At 48.0% G+C, this 21,736-nt stretch overlaps 1 protein-coding gene across 1 annotated transcript in view; it reads left to right on the top strand.

Annotated features, from left to right (window-relative positions):
- NRAP (nebulin related anchoring protein) overlaps positions 1-21,736 on the top strand; it is a 75,534-nt gene that overhangs the window by 33,142 nt on the left and 20,656 nt on the right. The window contains exons 19-31 of the mRNA XM_068961772.1: positions 335-532; positions 1,127-1,231; positions 3,565-3,663; positions 4,977-5,081; positions 6,624-6,731; positions 8,430-8,741; positions 9,979-10,083; positions 13,149-13,247; positions 15,077-15,181; positions 16,141-16,248; positions 16,798-16,911; positions 18,587-18,784; positions 20,736-20,840. Coding sequence (XP_068817873.1) covers positions 335-532; positions 1,127-1,231; positions 3,565-3,663; positions 4,977-5,081; positions 6,624-6,731; positions 8,430-8,741; positions 9,979-10,083; positions 13,149-13,247; positions 15,077-15,181; positions 16,141-16,248; positions 16,798-16,911; positions 18,587-18,784; positions 20,736-20,840 — 1,761 coding nt within the window. The remainder of the gene's footprint in view (positions 1-334; positions 533-1,126; positions 1,232-3,564; positions 3,664-4,976; positions 5,082-6,623; positions 6,732-8,429; positions 8,742-9,978; positions 10,084-13,148; positions 13,248-15,076; positions 15,182-16,140; positions 16,249-16,797; positions 16,912-18,586; positions 18,785-20,735; positions 20,841-21,736) is intronic.

Here is a 21,736-nt window from a genome sequence, read left to right as displayed (position 1 = left end):
ACTCAAGCTTGGCTGACCCTGGAGCTCACACTTTGCTATATTTGCCTCTCAAAGCTTCCACAGAAACCATGGATCGAGTGTTTTCTTTCTAGAGCAGCTGGTTGAAAAGAGTTAGGAGGCATTTCTTGCAGAGTCAAAGTAGTGTGAAACCTCAGTTCCCAGGTGCCACTGCCTGGCAGAGCCAGGACTCAGGTCTCATGCTCTGGACAGACAGGTGGCATTGCCAAGAGTGCCAGTTCCTCATGGAAGCCTGGGCTTCTCTGCTGCATTTGTTTTCACGTCACTCCCGCCAAGGCAGGCTTCCAGTAATACAGTGTGTTTTGGTGCCTTCAAGGTTGAATACAAGAAAGGCTTTGAAAAGAGTAAGACCCACTTTCACCTGCCCATGGACATGGTCAACATCAGGCATGCTAAGAAGGCCCAAGCTCTGGCCAGTGACCTGGACTACAGGAAAAAACTGCACGAATACACTGTGCTGCCCGAAGATATGAAGACTCTCTGGGCCAAGAAAGCCTACGGGCTCCAGAGCGAGGTGAGCTCTGACTCTTAGCCCACTCTCCCCATGCAGCTCTTGCAGCTGGATATGATGACACTTTCACAGTGAGTTAGAACTTGTCCGTGAGTCTGTTAGGCGACTCCGGACCAGGAAGAACTGCTGGAGATGTGCCAGGCTCAGGGAGGATGGACGGGGAGGTAGAGATAGAGATGGAGTTAGAATCAAGACGGTGGAGACCAGAGGGTGGAGGGTTGGGTCTCAGAGCTATTGTGAAAGTCAAGGTGTGTTGGTAATGGGATGAGCAAAGAGAAAAGCAAGTGCTGAAAGTGGTAACGCTGATAAATGTTGTAAAGTACATCGAGGAAGTACACCAGGTTGGCAGATAAAGTCCTTAGGCAAAAAGTCTGAAAAGCCCTCCTATTTGGTGAAGGTGGTGGTGTTTCAGAACTAAGGTAGAATTAGCCTCGTCTGCTCACAGGGTGGGTAGTGGCTTCACCCCCGAGCAGAGTTCTGCCTGACTCTAAGATGAAGGGCCGAGAAAACACAGGAGTGAGTGCTTTCCTAAGTCTCCGTTAGCTTCTCCCCGTCTGCATCCATGTGTCTTGATTAAGCTTGGTCTTCCTCTTGCAGCTGCAGTACAAGGCTGACCTGGCGTGGATGAAAGGGGTCGGGTGGCTGACCGAGGGCAGTCTCAACTTGGAACAGGCCAAGAAGGCCGGACAGCTGGTCAGCGAGGTAACCTGAGCCCAAGCCCCTGGCTTCTCGTCCTTCTCAGCCCAAGTGACCCCGGAGAGCCATCTTTCCCTCTGAATTCTCCTCAACCCCCAGGCTTAGTTTTTGAGTGAGACAGGGGAGTACTTCTTCATTTTGCACGTGTAGCTCACTCTGAACTAGCTTGCTACACCTTTACTTTTCCTGGGAGGTATTTGTAAGAAGCCAACCAATGGGGTCGCAGAGTCAGACTAATTGACTGGACAATAACGGTTCTCACCATCTGTGTGCCATAAACTCACCATAGACTTTAGCCAAGTCATTCAACCTTTCCAATCCTCCTTCTCTCTCATAAAAATGAGAAGGTTGGCTAGGATCCTCCCCAAATCCCTGTGGCTCCAAGCCTGTGCTTCTCTTTACTCCGTGTACAGCTGGTGTTGGCAGCAGGCAGAGGAGGACTTTTGAAGGACATTTCGTTTGCAAATGTGACTATTTCAGGAACCCCGTTTGAGATCTTCAAAGGGGGTTCTTATTTTGGTGGCAGGAAAGCTGAGTCGGCATTTTTCTTGCACATGGTAATCATAGTGCTGATAACAGCTGCCGTTTATAGGCTGATAATAATTATGCAACCAGTGCTGTCGTTCACTGATGACTGTGAGTGTATTACACACCCATGGTTCATTTATCACTCATGTTTATTACTCCTCTGTGAGTAGACACTAGTATTATTCTATTCACATCCCCATTTTACATAGGTGGAAGGTAGGACAGAGTTACATTTCCAGAAGTAGCGGAGCTGGGATCTGTATGCAATGTTTTGCTCCAATGCACCAGCTCTGGACAGTTAAGCAATATTGGATTCCCGAAGCACCTTTTCTAATTTATTCTTATTTATCCACTGTACTCATCCTTCTCTCAGACACAGACACATTCAAGGTTAGGGTGTTTGAATAAGGAAGGTAGAGAGAAGAGAATACCCTTGAGGGTTCTCATCACTTTACTTCGAGACCAATTGAAATCCAAGTGGAACAAGCCAAGCCCCATTTGTCTTGGACAGGGGTGTGGTAAGGGGACCTTCTGCCTTAGGCATGCCTGATCCCATTTCACTCCTGTGCTGACTCATTGTTAAGCTCCTCGAGGGCCAGGAAGATACCCTTTCCTTTACCTTTTTCATAGCCCTGCTCTGTCCTAGGCAGGGTGGGTTCTTCGCTCCTCACTTGGCACTTCTGATTTGACCAATGCAGAGGCTGGGACACCCAGGGATTTCCAACCATGGAAAGGCAATGTGACTTCCTTCGATTATGTGGTGAAGGAGTCTTCCCACTCAGCATGCTCTAATGAGAAAGGGAAAGTACAAGTCTCTTTGGAATATTTTTTGTAGAATTTCTTTTCTTCCTCGTGGGAGGAAGCTCGAAACTTTCAATATTCCAGTCCTTATTTGTGCTTCATTTGGTATCAGCAATCCTCTTGCTGACAGCACTGGGGGCTCTGCTCACCTGTGATCTCCCCACAAGTTTTTGTTCAATAAGCCATTCTCAGCGGCTTCCCTTCCCATCAGCTTTGGCAACTCCAATGGAAAAGCCAGAGGAACTAAACCTCTGAGAAGGACAAGAAGTCCCTGTTGGGGAACAGAATTAGCACGTGTAATTTTTGCCAGTGGCTTTGCGGCTGTGAGATGGGGACATGAGGAAGACAAGCCCTCAGTAATCTGGAACACGGAGAGCTGTGAGGGCAGAACCCACCTGGCCACCTGCCTTCTGGATGTGGCTCCTGGCCTTTCCTGTCACCATACTTCCTGGAACATCCTGACAGCACTGTGAATAACAGTGACTGCAAGCGCAGTGATCACTTACTCTGCCCAAGGACTCCCCTCGTGGGAAGGGAGGCTTTGAAGCCTCTGCACCACCCGCAGTAAAGCAGCTTCTATTGTTTCCCACATTGTACAGTCCAAGCCTGAGCAGCTCAGGGGATCCAAGGATCTGCCCAAGGCCGTGAAACCAGAAAGAGGTTGGGGGAGATTTGGACCTCAGGATTCCTGGCTATCAAGTCCAAGTTCCCTCCACTCAGCTCTCCTATGTCAGATCTAGGTTTACAAAATGGATCCATCCCAGGGCTCACAGTTACACACAGGGTTCACTGAAGGGAAGATTCAAGTCCCCATTCAGCAGAAGCGACTAAAACAAGCTCGCCAGGCTGAAAGTCTCAGGTCTGAGTGGTCCTCTTTAAGCTAAAGGAATAGCTGGACCATCCCCCTTGGGAAAATTCTTGGGTCACAGAAAGTATGTGGGTGTTTGCATGTATGTGATGGTGGGGAGAGCCCTATCTAATGCTACCGAGTCTCTTTTCTTTGGAAACAGAAAAACTACAGGCAGAGGGTCGATGAGCTGAAGTTCACCAGTGTGGCCGACAGCTCCCAGATGGAGCATGCCAAGAGGAGCCAGGAACTGCAGAGCGGGGTGAGTCCTGGGCTGCCCTTTCTCCTCCGAGCTGCTGTGTCATGGGCCTGGGAACCTCCGGGACCACAGCAGGTGCTGCCCAGGCACGAGCCAGGAGCCAAGGAGCCTTCCCTTTAAATAGGCTGGGCCCTGCTTTCCACGGGCTTCCAGGCCTCCCTACCTCACTCGCCATATTTCTCCTCTGGTTGTTAAAGACAGATGTCAACTGACATTGTTCCTTTTCAGTTTTCAATCTTGCCTAGTCCCTTCTTCTTTCTTTCTCCTTCTCTCTCCCTCATCAAGGACTCCAGAATTCTGGAGCCTGTAGAGGGTTATCTTAGAGGAGGATAGCATTTGCTTGTGAGATGGTGCACTTCACGCCCACTTGCACTGAAATGCGGAAGGTAGTACAATGAAACACCACATGTTATTTACATGTTGGGGATCAACAGCTGAGCAGGTATAGTTGCTGCCATCTGGCCAGGACGTTCCTAACTTTCCTTTCTAAAGGTCCAGATACACCTGCCAGAAAGGATGCAATAAACAGAATTCAGAGTCAGCAGAAATCCACTGCATGGAAACTCGGGCTGGGAAGTGGGAGAGAAGGGAAGAGAGAAAGAGCAGGAGTGATTCGGTTTCCATGGAGAAGATGCTCACTCATGCTGCCTTTTTGGCCACTGTTCGCTTTCCAGGTGTCACTCCCTGTGGATGTGCTAGGTTTGACCATGGGGTGCAGGAGGCAGGAGATACTTCTTATTTTTCCCACTTGAGGAGTCCGTGTTCATCTTAGCCCTCTACTGGGTCATTTGTGTGGCCATGGACACTGTGGATGAGAACAGCTTGGGGAAGTTGATGCCTCCTGGGAAAATGGGGCTTCCCTGATGGCTCAGATGGTGAAGAATCTGCCTGCAATACAGGAAACCCAGGTTCGAGGGTCAGAAAGATCCCCTGGAGAAGGGAATGGCAACCCAATCCAGTATGCTTGCCTGGAGAATCCCATGGACGGAGGAGTCTGGCAGGCTATAGTCCGTGGGGTCACAAAGAGTCAGACACGACTGAGCGACTAACATTTTCACTTTCTTTAAGGGAAAATGAGAACCTTAGAGGGGTTCTCAGATTGGTCCCCTGGCCGCGTTTTCCTCCCAGCGGCTCACTGCTGCTGCCCATTCCCTAGTCATCTATTCTGCCTCAAGCCTCACTTCCTGCATGCTGCCAGCCAGCATCTGCCCTGGTTGATCCTGTAATGGATTTTCCATGTAAGGCACAGAAGAACCGAGCAGCCAGCCACCTCCTCCTTTGCCTTCTGCTCCTGACCCAGTGTTCTCTCCCAACAGGTGGCCTACAAGGCAGAGCACGAGCAGTCCATCCATCAGTACAGCATTAGCAAAGACGAGCCTCTCTTCCTACAGGCCCGAGCCAACGCTGCCAATCTCAGCGAGGTACAGTCGGGGGCAGAGGGTGGCCGAGGGCTCTACTTTCCTGTATGTAGGCACCTGATCTGTAAAGCCCACCAGCTGTATCAGTGTGTCTGTGTTGGTGAGGCTGCCTGTGTACATCTGGTCATTGTAAACTCCTCACGAGTATTAGTGGGCAGGAAGGGCTTCCCTGGGGGCTCAGTGGTAAAGAATCTGCCTGCCAAACAGGAGATGCCGGTTCAATCCCTGGGTCAGGAAGATTCCCTGGAGGAAGAAATGGCAACCCACTCTAGTATTCTTGCCTGGAAAATCCCAGGGACAGAGAAGCCTAGTGGGTTACAGTCTTTGAGGTTACGAAAGAGTCAGACGCCATTGAGCAATGGAGCACGCACACACGCACGCAGGCATGCATGCAGACAACCTTTGGTAGGAATGAGCATCGGCTATACGCTGGAGTAGGAGGCAGTGGTTATTCCGGGGTTGGAGTTGAAACAACATAAGAATAGTGATAGAGAAGGGAGTGAAAAAGAGCTCAGAAATTGGCTCCAAACTCTCTGGGTTTTTAGCACTTACTAGGTATGCAACCGTGGGCAATTTCTTTGCTCTCAGCAGTCCCACTGGCAAATGAGGGCACTCTTATTTCCCCTACATTGGGTTGCCCTGAAGTCTCAGTGAGCTGATACATGGCAAGCACAGGGAGGAGCATGCTCAGAGCAGTTATTCCTTAGGCACGAAAGCTTGTGGGGTTCCAACTTTTCTTCTCTTTCGTCTAAGGAAGAGTCTTTCTTGGCTCTTCTGCTGGTCTCCCAGGTCTTTGGGGTCCTGATGCAAGTATTTGGAAGAGGGGGTAGAACTGGATGGAGAAACAGAAGCTAAATTGATTGACACACAGAAATGGAGGGAGCCTTGGATGGTAAAGAATCCGCCTGCAATGCAGGAGACCTGGGTTCAACCTCTGGTTTGGGAAGATGTCTTGGAGAAGGACATGTCTACCCACTCCAGTATTCTTGCCTGGAGAACCTCATGGACAGAGGAGCCTAGTGGGCTACAGTCCATGGGGTCGCAAAGAGTCGGACACTACTGAGCGACTTTCACTTTGTAGAAGAAAGAACTTGAAATCTGGAGGTGGGGGCAGGACAGGAAGTGGGAGGAGCAAAGGAAAGACCCACATGCGCTAGAGGCTGGGCTCAGAAAGAGAAAGGGGCGCACCAGGAGCAGCTGCTGGGCTGGTGGGGTGTGCAGAGGCGGGGAGCAGACTCTTCAGAAGCGCTGCTGTGTACTGTGTGGTGTCATTCCACCTATGACCTGTCACCAGACTTCCGTGAAGCCTCTTAGTATTTTCTAGGGCTTCTGGAGTTCAGTGTCTGCTTTTTTCAACCAAAGCTCTGTAAGGCAAGAGGCCTTAAGGTAGGAACAAGAAGGCCTGGTATAGTCAGGCTATAGGTTTCTCTGGATCTCAGGGTTTCTATAGAAGGATGTAATGGGTGTTTGCCTCCTGGAGAGGTTGTTACAGAGTCTAAGGGAAGTCCTCTCACTTCAGGATGATCTCTTTTCTCCTACCCTTAGAAACTGTATAAGAGCAGCTGGGAAAACCAGAAGGCGAAAGCGTTTGATCTGCGTCTTGACTCCTTGGCCTTCCTGGCAGCCAAAGCCAAGAGGGACCTGGCCAGTGAGGTAAGTCAGTCCCCAGTTTGTACTCGGCATCATGAATCCTGACATCTATGTCTGGGCGAGTCCGAAGGTGTCCTGGCAGGTTTTTAGTCTCTCTGACCCTCAGGATTCTAATCTGTAAAATGGAGATAAGTATGATACCTTGAAGTGAGATAATCGTGTTAGTATCTAGCACACTGCCTGCCGCACACTTGTTTTTGGTAAGTGGTAACTGGTATTATCACTAGTAGTAGCGTGAGTAGTAATCCAAACCACTCATTTTACAGGTAAACTGATGTCCAGAGACTTTCCTTGACTTTCTAGGGTTGTGGAGGCCTGCTGATGTTAGAGTACAGGCTCGGGTGTTGGAATGACTCAGGGTAAAATCCCCACTCCATCACCAAATAGCTTGTAACTTGGGGTAGGCTGTCTCACCTTTCAAAATCTCAGTGAACTCATGGGTAAATTGGTAATTGCAAAGTGGTTATGAGGAAATGAGATGCAGTGATGTGGGTTAAGTGTTCTGTAGTCCAGTGCTGTCTATTACGAGTCCGATGTGAGATAAGGATCTTAGGCCAGCTTATAAGTCTGACATTGGTGGCTCAGACGATAAAGAATCTGCTTGCAATGCAGGAGACCTGGGGAGCAGCTTTCACTTTCACTGCTTCCTTCATCAAGAAAGTCTTGTTTCCAAAAAAAAACCCAGATATATATATGCGTGTGTGTGTGTGTGTGTGTGTGTGTGTGTATGTGTGTATACACATTCTGTATCTATTGTGTATGTATATGTAATAGTATATATATATATATACACAAAAATATACCCATAAATGTGTATAGATATCAGCTGAATTAAACAATGGCTTGGCAATGTGGTTGGTTGATTTACATTATGACACAAGCCCTTTGTCTCATCACAAACCAGCACTTGTCTATAGATGCACTTTTGAGTGGCACAGATTTATACCATCCCTGGCTGATTGCAAGTGTTCAATAAATCGTGGCGGATAGTGATCCTGTTGTTCTTGTTGCCAGATTTGAGAGTAGAGCCCAGGTCTCCTGATGACCTCAGTAATGACGATGTTGAAATGATGCCACACACCACCATCCTGCTACAGTTTTCAAAGCACTTCCATATTTATTCTTTCTTCGGATCCTCATAAATCTAGGTCTAGTGTTTCTTTTTCAGGCCAGCGTGTTCCCTTTTGCTCCCCGTAACTCCTAAATATTTACATGTACCTCAGTTGTCTTTCATTTGAACTTCTTTCTGAAATAGCAGTTGTATTTTAGGTATTCTGTGTCTTTTTCATTTCATGATGACTTTCCATACTATTCTTGCTGTTATCAAAAAAAAATTACAAAATGACTTTCATGAAAGCAACAGGCCACTTAAAAATAAACCCAGAAAGAGTAATCTCAAATAATATAGAGACAGGGTGGAATTGCACCAGGAAATGGGGAGAAGACTGTTCGATAGCTGAACTTTCAGTTTAGTTCTGAGGTTCTGGTAGTACAGGTGTAAAGGGAAATAATGAGTTGTAATTTTTTTTTTTTCAATAGTTGATGAAAGGAAATATATCAGTTGTTCAAAGGAGGCACAATTTTTATGACACTAATTCTGATAGGTCCTGTTGTATGACTTTAACTTTCTTGTGTGACTTGACGCTTAATTCCTTTAGGAGATATCTGCTAAGGGACCCCTGCTCTCTTTCTCTCATTTAGGTGAAGTACAAAGAGGATTATGAAAAATCCAGAGGGAAGCTCATTGGAGCTCAGGGTGCCCAGGGGGATTCGCAAATGAGCCACTCGCTGCAAATGTCCAAGCTCCAGAGTGAACTGGAATACAAGAAGGGCTTCGAGGACACCAAGGCTCAGTGCCACGTCCCCCTGGACATGATCCACCTCGTGCACGCCCGCAAGGCTCAGCACTTAGCCACAGACATAGGCTACAAGACGGCATCCCATCACTTTACAGCTTTGCCCACAGACATGAAGGTGGAGTGGGCCAAGAAGGCTTACAGTTTACAGAGTGATGTAAGCTCCTTGTGTGTGTGTGTGTGTGTGTGTGCGTGCGTGCGTGCGTGCGTGCGCACTAGTGTTCCCCAAACCCTTCAGGACATAGTCTATACTTTGAGATACCTGTTTCTGGATCCCTCAGTGGAAACGTTTAAGCTTCCTAGTGCTTTAATTTTACTCAGAACTAGACCCATTTTAGATTCGGTACTGCTGCTAAGTCGCTTCAGTCATGTCTGACTCTGTGCGACCGCATAGATGGCAGCCCACCAGGCTCCCCTGTCCCTGGGATTCTCCAGGCAAGATTCGGTACTACCGAACAGAAATTTATACAGCTTCCTTTTTCTTTTTGGCATTCTGACGGACATAGGTTATCTTTGTTTCTCCTTATTGCTGGGTTAGCGGGGGGATGTATATGTGACATTCTTAACTGTGACCTGCCCGTGGAGAGAGCATTCATGGTACTCAGGCCAAGGTCAGTCGTCCCATGTTTAGAAAGCGCAGCTTGCTAGTCCTCCACAAGCCTTCTCTCCCTTCCCGGTTATGTTCTTTCATCTCTGGTTGACTGGCGAACTGAAAAGACAGGTCAGCAACAGCCAGACTGTCACCCCTGGAGGTGGGGTGGGGGGAGTGCAGACACACCCTTCCAGGTGGAGCTCGTTTAGGATGGAGAGGTGATCTGCTAGTTTCAGAGATATGTCCATATAAATGATTTTCCATTAAAACTACTACTCCTTCCATGGCAAAGAAAGAAATGAGAAATCCCTCCCCTGCTGCCCTGCGCTGAGGTTCTTAAGAAGGAATTGGCACCATGGGAAGTCTCGCATGTCTTGTGAAATTCCCTCAGATAGCTTCCCACCCGGGTTCCGTTGTGGATTCTCATTTTCTTCTCCCCTGCGTGTCACTTTAAACAAGAAACCGGGGAAGGCAGACAATGAGGCCGCGCGTCTTCCCGAGGTTGCCGTGGACCTGTAATGAGGGATGCGACTGATGGGGGTCCCCCCTCCACCCAGCTTCACCCCCAGCAGTGTCGGATGGGGCCAAAGCCGCCATCCGTGGGTCGGCTCCAATTAAGGGAGAGATTAATTTACATTTTGGAGCCCTACCTGTGACTGTGCAGAAATGGATAAGACAAAAGTGGCATCTAATTTGACTCAGCTGGCACCAAGGTGGCATCAGGGAGCCATTAATAGCCCTTTAAATGTCTGCACACCAACAATGGCCTGCCTTTTCTTTTTCCCCCTTTCTCCTTTGTCAGAACCAATACAGGGCAGATGTGAAGTGGATGAAAGGGACGGGCTGGGTCGCCACCGGGTCATTAAATGTGGAGCAGGCGAAGAAGGCAGGAGAACTCATTAGCGAGGTGAGATTCCCTGACAGCGTGCGGCGGGCCTGGCTGCATTAGGCGTGCGGCATTTCTGTATAAAATTAAAATAATTTCCACTCAAAAGGCAAAGAAAAAGGCAAAGCTACATGAAAGGCCTCCAAACCTAGACTAGGGCCGGTAATTAGAGGAAAACCACATACCAAACACACCCCAGTAGGGGCCCAGAGAGCTCTGGCAAAAACAAAGTGGGTGACAAATGAGATTATGAATAATAATGACAATCAAACAGAGCTCAATTGCTACCCACCAACTTACCTTTCTAATGAAGCAGCACGGGAGAGATGATAAAAAGACACGTTTATCGCACCCAGAAAGCCCTTTGGTGACTTCATGCACATTTTCTCCCTCTTTCTTTCCGAGGCAGGCAGTGTAAACAGTTTTTGAATATTCACGTGGTGTCGAACATGTGACACGGTTCTTTTTTTGTTGGAGGGTCTCATTTCTGTTTGAATCTCACTGCTGGCTACTTGTAGCCACCCTGGCTGGACTCACAGGCTTCTGAAAGGATTCCTTTCCTCCCTTTTTAGGACAGTATCCTTGAGCAAATCTTTTAAAGACTAGGTCAGCATTTCTTGACCTTGGCCCTGTGGACATTCTGATGATTCTTTGTTGTGGGGCTCTCCTGGGCCTTGCACGGCATTTGGCAGCATCGCTGGCCTCTAAGCATTAGACGCTCACGGCAGTCTTTCCCGGTCGTGACAACCAAATATGCCTCTGGACACTGTTGCAAGGTGGAGTGATTGCCCCTGGGCTGGACACGTCAGAGTCATCTTTGTCTCACATTCACAGAGAGGCTGCACACCCTCTATGAGCCAAATCCACTCTGTAATGTCTGCTTTGGGAGGCACTTGCTCAGCAGCCTGGTCTTTCTGGATGTTCCTGTGGGAGGAGGAGACATAATGACTATAGCCCCAGGAGACTTCAACCTTGACAGTGAGCAGCCTGGGACAGTGTGTGGGCCCAGGTCCTCCTAAATGTAAAGTTAAAGCAGAAAGACATCTGTAGTGTACGCACACCTGCCAAGCATTGATATTTCCCCATGGGCGAGCATTCCAGTCACCTGACACGTCACAGTGTATGCATGATAAGTCGCTTCAGTCGTGTCCAACTCTTTGCGACCCTATGGACCATAGCCTGCCAGATTCCTCTGTCCATGGGATTCTCCAGGCAAGAAGACCAGAGTGGGTGGCTGTGCCCTCCTGCAGGGGATCTTTCCCACCCAGGGATCAAACCAGCGTCTCTTATGTCTCCTGCACTGGCAGCCGAGTTCTTTACTATCAGCACCATCTGGAAAGCCCAGTGTGTCACAGAGCTGATTTCAAAAATGACCTTGCTCTGATTGACATAATTTTTAGAAATGTTAGTGGACATTTAAGGCTCAGAAGACCCTGGGAGTTCTGTAGAGATTGTACTGCCCCAAGTATTAAATAATTCAGTCTTATTAAGGAGAAGCTCCCTTAGGAGAGTGAACATGAGAAATTAACATATTTATAGTTGAAGATTCATGCTCCCAAACTCTCCATAGAGGACCCACTCATAAAAAATAAAGGCCATTGTACACATCATTTAGACTTTCAGATGATTCCTTCATGTATTTAAGTCTGGAAGACAAGGGATCCTTTTTGGAACCATCCTTCCTATAGTGGTCTTAATTTTCCACCCCATTTTGCAAACTTATTTAACAAACTTGCCTGTCTTCCGTGCTTTGTGTGTTCTCAGTCACTCAGTTGTGTCCGACTCTTTGTGACCCCATGGACTGTAACCCACCAGGCTCCCCTGTCCATGGCGTAGGAAATGGAGCATGTTGCCGTTTCCTATTCCAGGGGACTCTCCATGCTTTATACAGGTCTTCAGACTTCAGGAAGGACATCTTTCAGCAACTTTTCCAACCATCTCATTCCAGTTCGGCATGTTTCCAGTTTAGCGTCCAACTGAATTGATTTCTTAGTTTTCAGACGGAATGCCAGGCTCTGTGAAAGAGCTACAAGTGCACACACACGTGTCGTTTAAACCAGGAGTTAGCAAACTTTTTTGTAAAGGACCTGATGGTAGATATTTTTGGTTTTGTGGGCCACCCCGCTCCTGTTGTAACTACTCTCCTCTGCCATTGTAGCCAGATACAGCCATAGATAAACATGTAAATGAATGAGCACAAGTGTGTTCTAATAAAACTTTATTTACAAAACAAACGATGGACCAAATTCAGCTGGACATTTAACTGTCTTCTTAAGATAACCCAGTATACAAATATCCAACCTAAAGGAAGTGTTTCTAAAATAATTGTTTGATTGGATAAAGGATATACTTCATAATTCCATTAAGAAAGCAACTGTTTTACTCTCCCGGAACTGTACTTTGATTAAAAAAAAAACAACACCACAGAAATTAATTTAAGCATGATTGTCAGAATATTTCAAAATTGGGTATCTCAGACTTTGTTAGCATTTGTATTTCTTGTAACCCTTATTGTTTCAGTCTCTTTCAAATTGTCTGATGATTCCTTTCAATAATAGCACTCTTTTTCTTGTTATTATAACATTTATAGAATTACTGCATGTGTTAACTGAATCGGTTTGTACGGTCACTGACTGTTAAAGTAACGGTTTTGACTGTGGTAATCTCTTCCAAGTTCTTTTGTGGAAGGAACTTAGAAAGCTTCAGCGATAAATGTAACTATGAATGTTCTTTCTTGCTTGGGAGACCCAAACTAAGGTATGTAAACAACTGCAAGACAGTATCTGAAGGCTACATAAAGAATCCTTTCCTAAGTGTGTGTCCTACAGTATTTTACCCGTATAACCTAATTTTGAGATGTTTTCTTTGCACCAGGTAGAAATACTTTAATGTTAATTGACATGAGGTTATTCTTAAATTGAAACAAATATTAACCTGAAGGCACCTAGGATATAAAGATGGAGGAAGCCGAATAATAATTATGTTCACAAATTCACTCTAATCTCAAGCAACCTATGATTTTCTCTTTCAAATGGCATGAAAGAGCAGCACAAAATTCACAGCTTTGATCTTTTTCTGCTCAACAGAAGAAGTACCGGCAGCATCCAGATGCTTTGAAGTTTACCAGTATTAAAGACACTCCGGAGATGGTCCAGGCCAGAATTAGTTATACCCAAGCAGTGGATGTAAGTGATAATGTATATACATTATGACTGTAAGAGTGGGCTCTTCTTTCAACCCTGCGATTGAAGCTGAGGGGTTCTTGGCTTGCTCCTTCTGTTGTTCTAAGGATGAAGGAGCTTCTTATCCTTTGCTGAGACTCACCTTAGCGGGGATGCTTCTTCATCAGGATGCAAATGGGGTGTTACCGCTGCTTTTAGCTGCCAAGTGGGGCTCCACCACCCCAGTGCCCCCGGCTTTCATTCCTTCCTATTTGCATGTCTCCAGGATTTGTCTGTGGTCAACGCCTTTTCCCCTTCCTTTTGTTTTGAAACATTGTTTTCAGAAATGGGACTTTGGGGTGAAATTCTTGATGATTGGAATACTTAGGAATTGGAATGCTTAGGGTTTCTTGGGACCCAGGGCAGGAATTCTGGCTTTCTGAATTCCCCTAAAGACTTCGAAAGTGATTTGGATCTGATTTATGTACATTAGACTAACTTTCAAGCCATTTCCCATCTTGCCTTTATAAAGTGAAACCAAGATCTGGCCTTTTGCCCTCTCAGCGCAGGGTTCCTTGGAGACTGGGAAGAATGACGAGGTCCTCTAAAAATTCACGTTAAGGCAGGATTAGCCCTGTTTGGCTGATTCTTCTGAGAGGGGGCCCCTGGGTCATTGCACAGGACAGACAGGCCTTTAAAATATCTTCAAACCTTTTAACTTGCCACGAGGGAAATTGACAAAACTTGGTGGGGAGGAGTTGCCAAATGTCTCCCTTGCTTCCCAATTGAAGAAATTACTCCTGTTGTGCCATATTCGGTAGACATTCTGAGATGGCTCGAGTGCCTATCTGAATATGTTATGGGATGGTTTACAGACTTATGGGTTTAGAAATTTATTATTTCTTGACAATCAGCCTGTCAGAAGCAAATTTAATTCTGAGAAACATAGATGGTCAAACAAGAACTTGTGTCAGAAGAGGAAAAAAAATATTTGCATTTTCCTTATCCTAACCAACTCTAGGGGGCACTGCTGTGATACGTAGAAACTTGGACACGTCTAATAAGATTTGGGATGGAAAAGCCCGGTTTAGAAACTTTCTCCAGTGGTGGGTGCCAACTCCGTGTGTCACTGCTCACTGCTAGAATTATCATAAGCCCAGATCAGAGATCTGGATGGACAGAGCCCCAGACCCACCCAACCCACCGGAAAGAGGCTTATTAATTAGCATAAGAATCCTTGCGGTGGCAGGGATGGGGGGAGGATGGTGGTAGGTCCAGGGAAAATCTCAGCTCTGGAAGAACCATTCTCTCTTGTGCTTGCTGTATTTTGAGGTCCTCTCCTTGTTGTCATTGTTCAGTCACTCAGTCGTGTCAGCTCTTTGCCACCCCATGGACTGCCGCACACCAGGCTTCCCTGTCTTGCCCTATCTTCTGGAGTTTGCTCAAATTCATGTCCATTGAGTCTGTGATGCCATCCAACCATCTCATCCTCAGCTGCATGTCCTCTCCTAGCTCATAGTGAATAATGAAATTCCTAGAGATTAACCAGGCCTCATTCTCTCACTTGACACCAATCTCAGCAGTGTGCTCCAAGGGGAGTGTTCACTGAGAGGGCAGGTTTCAACCTGTCATGTTCTGGGCCGGGAAGAACTCGGGAGGGAGTGACGTGCATGTCACCGGGTGGAGGATCACTGTGCCGTCCGGGAGGAGGCAGGACACCCAAGATCCTGTCTCCACTGGGGGGCGGGGGCGGGGGAACAGCGGCAGCGCCTTTGTCTCCTGGAGGGTAACCTGGCTGATGGCTGCGTGGGGGAGGCTTCTGGGTTTAACACAAAATCTCTCTGCATCCACAGAGGTTGTACCGAGAACAAGGAGAAAACCTAAAGCATCGCTACACGCAGACTGCTGACCTCCCTGAAGTCCTGCTGGCCAAGCTGAATGCCATGAATATCAGCGAGGTGAGGCTGATGGAGGGAAAGGGAGAGTTAGTCTTTCAGTTGTGTCCGACCCCTTGCGACCCCACGGATTGTAGCCCACGAGGCTTCTCTGTGCATGGAATTCTCTAGGCAAGAATACTAGAGTGGGTAACCATTCCCTTCTCCAGGAAATCTTTCCAACCCAAGGATGGAACCTGGGTCTCCTGCATTACAGGCAGATTCTTAACCATGTGGGCAACCAGGGAAGCCCTGATGAGGGGGGCGTTGGTTTTAATTGCGGGAGGTCGCGGACCTGCACAGTGGCGCCGCCCCTGTGCTTGGAAGCATCCTGCGCTCCCGCTGTTGGTTTAATGCTCTGCTGTCACTGAAATATGCAAGTTTCCTGAACAAGGGGCCCCATGTTTTCCTTTCCACTGGACCCTGCACACTATGTGGCTGGTCGTGCAGAAGAGCCAAGCACACTGATAAGGATGAGACTAGGGAAACTTCCTTCATACCAAGGGCATTTATACTGAGGGGCTGGAATATAGGTGAAGCCCTGTTTTCTATATAGAAGCTATATTCTATAGCCTCAGAATATAGGTGAAGACATCCAGCCAAAGAGAGACTTGGGAGACTGAGCTCTCTCCTTCCCTCATCCCTGTCAGCACCCCCGTTGCCTCTTCTTCAGCGGAGACAGTTGAATCTTCATGATTCTGTCAGGAGCTGTGTGCCTACAGCCTCATGCCTCCTTCTTCCAATCAACTTGCTGCTCAGAACAGTCGAATTCTGACTCCAGAGCTCTTGCCTTTTAAACCACCCCCCTAGCCCCACGGCACTCCCCTCCAAGACTGGACATGAGACAGGTTCCAGCTCTCGGTTGATTTTTGCTGGACCACAGTGGTCTCTTAATTGGGGGCAGCACTCCACAAGAAACCAGATTCTCGTTTTGATCATGGGAATTTAGGAAAGGTCTTTATTGGTGCCCATCTTCTCAACAGACACGTTATAAGGAATCCTGGAGCAAGCTTCGAGACGGTGGCTATAAACTGAGACTGGATGCCATTCCATTCCAGGCAGCAAAGGCTTCTGGCGAAATCATAAGTGATGTGAGCTTCCACCCACAGTCCTGTGACAATGTTTAATACTCACCCATTTGTATTCCTTTTGCCCCTAACCCCTGCCTTCTTTTGCCTGTGGCTAATATCCTCTCCTATCCCCAACTGACTGTGTCAGGGCAATCAGATAACGACCGGTGAGAAAGAACATGCCTTACAACAACAAAAAAAATCCCCTAGCCGCGGTACAAAGCTGATGCTGGACTGTAAATATGGACCCCGGGCAGATGAAACGCACCCTCCGCCAAGTGCTTTCCTAAAGCCAGTCCATGTGAAGAGACTGTTAACAATGCACCCACCTTCCTCCCAGCCTGGGCCGCCCAAGCGCTCTCATGTCCTGCCATTTCATATCCCAGCCCTTTAGTCATTGGGAGGCTTGCATATGAAAGAAGAGGCCTTTTGACGACTCCCGCGCCTTTTCTTTTAACTCACCCAGTTACTGTCAAAAGAACAAAACATTTTTTTGCCCAATACCCACCTCTTCCATTCCATGTCCCTTGTCCCTGAGCTGTTACTCTCTCCCGCTCTCTTTCCCTTTAGTACAAATACAAAGAGGCATTTGAGAAAATGAAAGGGCAGATGCTCGGCTCCCGGAGCTTGGAAGATGATATCAGCCTTGCGCATTCAGTGTACGCGAGCTCTCTGCAGAGCCAAGTAAGTGGGAGAGAACTCAGTGGAGCCTGGACCCCCAAAGCTAATGATGACGCACAGCCCACAGATGTCCTGTGTCCTTCTGGTTGTGGATTTTGGCTCTGTCCCGGCTAGCTGGGTGGCATGGTCAGGACCCTTGGCCCCTCTGGACTTCAGCTTCTTCCTCAGTCAAGTGAGAGATTGAGCATTCTTTGATTCTCTCATTCTATGATTTTGACCAGCAGCCACAAATGGAGGCCTGTGGGTTGGATTTTGGACTGCAGAGGTATTTTGTTGGGTCTGCAGAGATTAATTGCAGACTTTTCAAAATGGGAAATTTGGCATGAAAGTTTCAAAGTTCTGTGCAGAAGCCAGGCCTGGGTTCCTCAAGGCTACCGTTGAAGTTGATTACTGAGAGCCCCGTTTAGAAGGGATCTGTGCCCTCCTGGTCGTGCAGCCAAGCCCTGCTCACCCACTTCCTCCTTCACTCAGTTACGCTACCTGACTGGCTCCTGGTGACATCTGAGTTTGCACCCCTTGACTTTGATCCTCTGGGTGCTGGCACACATGTGTAAGGTATCTCCTTGCACATATGTGAGTTGGCCACTGGCCAGGATGAAATCTAATACGTGTCCGACATGTAGTAGAGGACTAAACACTGTAACACGCAGTGTCTCATTTAATCATCAGCCTATTTCTAGGAACATCATTTGTTCAACCTGGTTACTGATAAGGAAAGCTAGACCCTGAGTGTCTCAGTCCCTTGCCCAAGGTTGGCTGGAAAGGGGCAGAGCTGCACATGGAGCCAGCTCTCCATCGCATGCTCTCTCCACAGCTTTACATGTTCTCTGCCTCAGTTTCCCTGTTTTTAATATTTCTTTCCACTTTCCATACTGGGGTGAGATTGGACATGAATTGTCCATGGCTTTATTCTAGGGGTTGGGGGAGGATGAGCAGAAGTGGGGGTGGGTGGTTAGGGAGGAGTGGGTGGAGCTTGGAGGGCAGTGAGAAGGCTGGAGGAAGAAGAGATGGCGATTATGCATCTGACTTCCCAGAAAGCCCAGAATGAGCTTTGAGGATCTTCAAGCAGCTCCTCTGAGGACTGGGGTGGAGCTTGAGGTCTACAAACAGGCCTCCCCCTTCCTGCTGCAGGATGCATGTTGGGCTCTTGGGAATTCATCCCTCAGAACTGAGTTTTCAAGCATCTGCCCACTGCTCCCGGTTCCCAGATTTACTAGGATGTCATTGTTTAATGTTTGAAGACGCTCTCCATCAGCTAGCACACAAGGAGAAACCCCAGTGTCTCAGTCTGAACTTGAGAGGGTGATAAGAATTGCTGGGGAGCAGGAGGCAGCTCAGCCATGCCTCCTCTTGCTTTTCGAAAGCGAGACAGTCTCGACTTGAACTAGGGAACCACTAACATTTTATCTGCCCTTGAACTTCTGTATTTTCCCCAAGTCGGGGAACCCTGAGCCTGGGTCATCCCAATCAATGACCGCCAAGAGCTGAGAGTGGCGAGTGGCAGGACCTAGAGAGGAGTCCTGCTTATTAAGCCAGTCCCCATAAGAACGGAGGACCGGCCCTGCCAAGAACACCCCTCGGGGCTCACCTGGGACAGTCGCTGCACATTGTTCTCCCTCATGGCCCCCTGATGCAAACGGCGGCTTTGAAATAACTGTCGATCTGTCTGCCCATCTAGGTGAATTACAAGAAAGACTTTGAACACTCAAAGGCGCAGTTCCATCTGCCGTTGGACATGATAACCCTGGAGCATGCCAAGAAGGCTCAGACCCTGGCCAGCGACCAGGACTACAGACACCCGCTCCCCCAGTACACGTCCTTGGCTGAGGACCTGAGGCTCAGCTGCGCCAAGAGAGCTCACAAGTTGCAGAGTGAGGTAAGGGGACCTGCCTCTCTCTTCGAGCTCTTTTCCTTTTAAATTTGACCGTGAGGCAGTGACCCACAAACTCCTGTTGGCTCGGTGGGGGCTCTAGAGATGAAGAATCCTATACCTCGGGTTTATTTTGAAGCACTTGCCCTGTTGTTCCTGCCTTGCTCTTCATAAGCACAGTGACATAAATCTATTAATAATAGTAACAATTTATTGAGTGTGTTAAGTGTGTGTTTAGTCGCTCAGTCGTGTCTGACTTTTGCCACCCCATGGACTTAACTTTCCCCTTTGGAGTCCGCCAGGCTCCTCTAACCATGGAATTCTCCAGGCAAGAATACTGGAGTGTGTTGCCATTTCCTTCTCCAATTTATTGAGTATTTCTGCTGAATTCTAGGCATTGCATTTACAAGCACTGTCTCTTTTAATACTCAGAATAACCCGATAGTTTTTATCCCCATTTTACAGAGAAACTATAGTGAGTCTCAAAGAAGTTAAATAGCTCATGCGAGATCACAGAACTATAAATGAGAAAGGGGGTGCTGAGATTCGAGGCTCACGGTTTAGCATGTTCAGGACTTGTCAGTGGTGTTGCCTCTGGCCCAGTTTGGGCTGGGGGTTCCTCTAGAGGCCTCATATGTTCCTGGGTCACCCGTCTTCTGAAGAGGCCTGAGGTCTGCCAGGAGAGGTGCTCAGAGCCCCTTGGGAACTAACCCAATTCCGGCAGAGGAGAGTGTCGGGCGGTCGTTGTTCAGTCGCTCAGTCATGTCCGACTCTTTGCGACCCCATGGACTGCAGCATGCCAGGCTTCCCTGTCCTTCACCATCTCCCGGAGTTTTCTCAGACTCATGTCCATTGAGCCAATGAGACAGAGGGCAGGGAAATCAGGGCCCCAGAGACCATCCCTGGGTCCTCCCAAGGAGTCTCCCGAGGCCTTCACACTCCCCCCAAGTACGTTTCTAGCTCATGCTGCCCGCTTTCTTAAGCAGACAGGCCTGGGAACATTGAGAAGTGTTGAAGAATTTCCTCACTTACCAGATGTATCTTCCCAACAGACAGCAGCATCCTTTTTGGTGCTCATCTTATCCCCCAGCTTGCTACATTTCCATGGCTGGGAGATTTGCAAGTAATGGGCCTGAGTTGGAAATAAAACAAGCTCTCCCCTACCACCCCCACCCCCACAAAAAAAACCCTGCTTTCTGGTTTGGCAGAGCCTGAGAGCTGAGTGGCGCCCAGATCTGGGTTGCTGTCGTCTGTTGGAATTTTCTGCCCGTGTGTGGCGTTTACTGAGTGACATAAACTGTCAGGAACCCAGGAGCAGCTGGAGGAGCTAGCAAGCCGCCACGCTCAGCTAAGGGGCCCGTTTGTCACTTGAGCAGAGGCCTGACTGTCCCTGCCTCTCATTGCCTTAGCAATTGGAAGGAGCCATGCCCAGGGGGTGCCTTGGTGGCTGAAGGGGAGTGAATTTGAGGCCCACTTTAAACTGTCAGCCCAGACCCTTCAGGTTCACACCCCCGCCCCTGCCCCCACCCCAACAGACTCGGGGCTTTGTCAGATTATTTGGATTCATTTATTAGTTCTTTCTTAACCCATGATTAATTCATGCCACCCTCTGCTGCTGGGGTTTGTTTTGAAGACCTATTAAATCATTTCCACATTTGCCCCAAGACAGCTGACTTTCTAACCACAATCCGCTCCAGCGATTATTTTTTGATAGCCCACATGAAAATAAAAATCCGCTGAGCACCCCTCTAACAGCTACAGAGACGAGTGACAGCAGAATTATTTTCTTCTGACCTACATTTTTGTTTCCCTAATGAGCATTTACTCAGAAGCCTGTGTGCGTTCCCTGAGTATTATGTGTCTGGAGAGGCTGGTTTGGCCTTGAGTTCTAATTGCGATGCTGTCTGTTGTGGGTCCTTCCTTGCTCGACAAGCTTGGTTTTTTTGATTCCTTGTAGAATTTGTACCGGTCGGACCTGAACTTTATGCGAGGTGTTGCCTGTGTCATTCCAGGCACGTTAGAGATTGAAGGGAGAAAGAGAGCATCTGAACTCATCAGTGAGGTAACTGGGGGCCCAGGGTGGGGTGGGGGTGTCAAGTATATTCCACAGTAGAGATTAAACAACTATCAGTTGTGTCTTACTATGGCCAATTAGATGCTACACTGTTAGCCGTGGTGACTCACCCCGCCTCTCCCCTTACTCTGTTCTCCGTTTAGACAGGGTGCCACGTAAGACAACTTTGCAGATTCCGGGTCAGGTCCTGTATTAATACCATACAGGAATTACTCACTGGTTTGCAAGATGTACTTTCCCAGAATCCCTTTGAACAGTGCCTTGTGAAAAGAGAGCAGGCTTTGGAGACACAGATGGTGATTCATTTGCTGTGTGACCTCAAGCCAGTCACCTGCCCTCTCTGAGCCTCAATATTTCAATCAGTCACATGGGAATACTGAGACCTGTCTCACTTAGTTTTTGAGAGGATCAACAGTCTTCTAAGCACTGTGCTTCTTTGTTGGCTGTATATGAAATCGTTGCTGTGAGCCTGGTGGTAATTTCTTGGTAAAAACATAGAAGTCTGGAATTCTAAGCTTTTTGAACTCCTGAGGAATCTTGCCTGCCCCTGGGAGGGCTCTGGGACTTCCGTTCCCAGTAGACTGGCATAATGGAAGGCATTGGAAGTGAAAGGCGGTCAGCGTCCAGCCTGGGTGCCTCAGAATGGCTTATGCGTTGATTGATTAGAAGCTCTGAGCAAGCAGAATGGGCCTCACAGTGGGAGTCGAGATTTAACTTTGTGCTTTGCTTTTCCAATGAAATCTCTAAAGCAAGTGGTTTCTAAACTTCATGGTGCATCAGAATCCCCTTTGGAAACTTAAAAAAAATTACAGAGGCCTGAGGCTACTGCCGATTTATTGGATCCCTTTTTCTGTGGTGGTGTGCAGGCATGTGGGTTATTTTAA

The sequence above is a fragment of the Capricornis sumatraensis genome, chromosome 23 (genome assembly GCF_032405125.1).
Source record: "Capricornis sumatraensis isolate serow.1 chromosome 23, serow.2, whole genome shotgun sequence".
NCBI lineage: Eukaryota > Metazoa > Chordata > Mammalia > Artiodactyla > Bovidae > Capricornis > Capricornis sumatraensis.
Note: the sequence above shows the minus strand (reverse complement) of the source record. Positions and strands in the feature narration are given on the sequence as shown.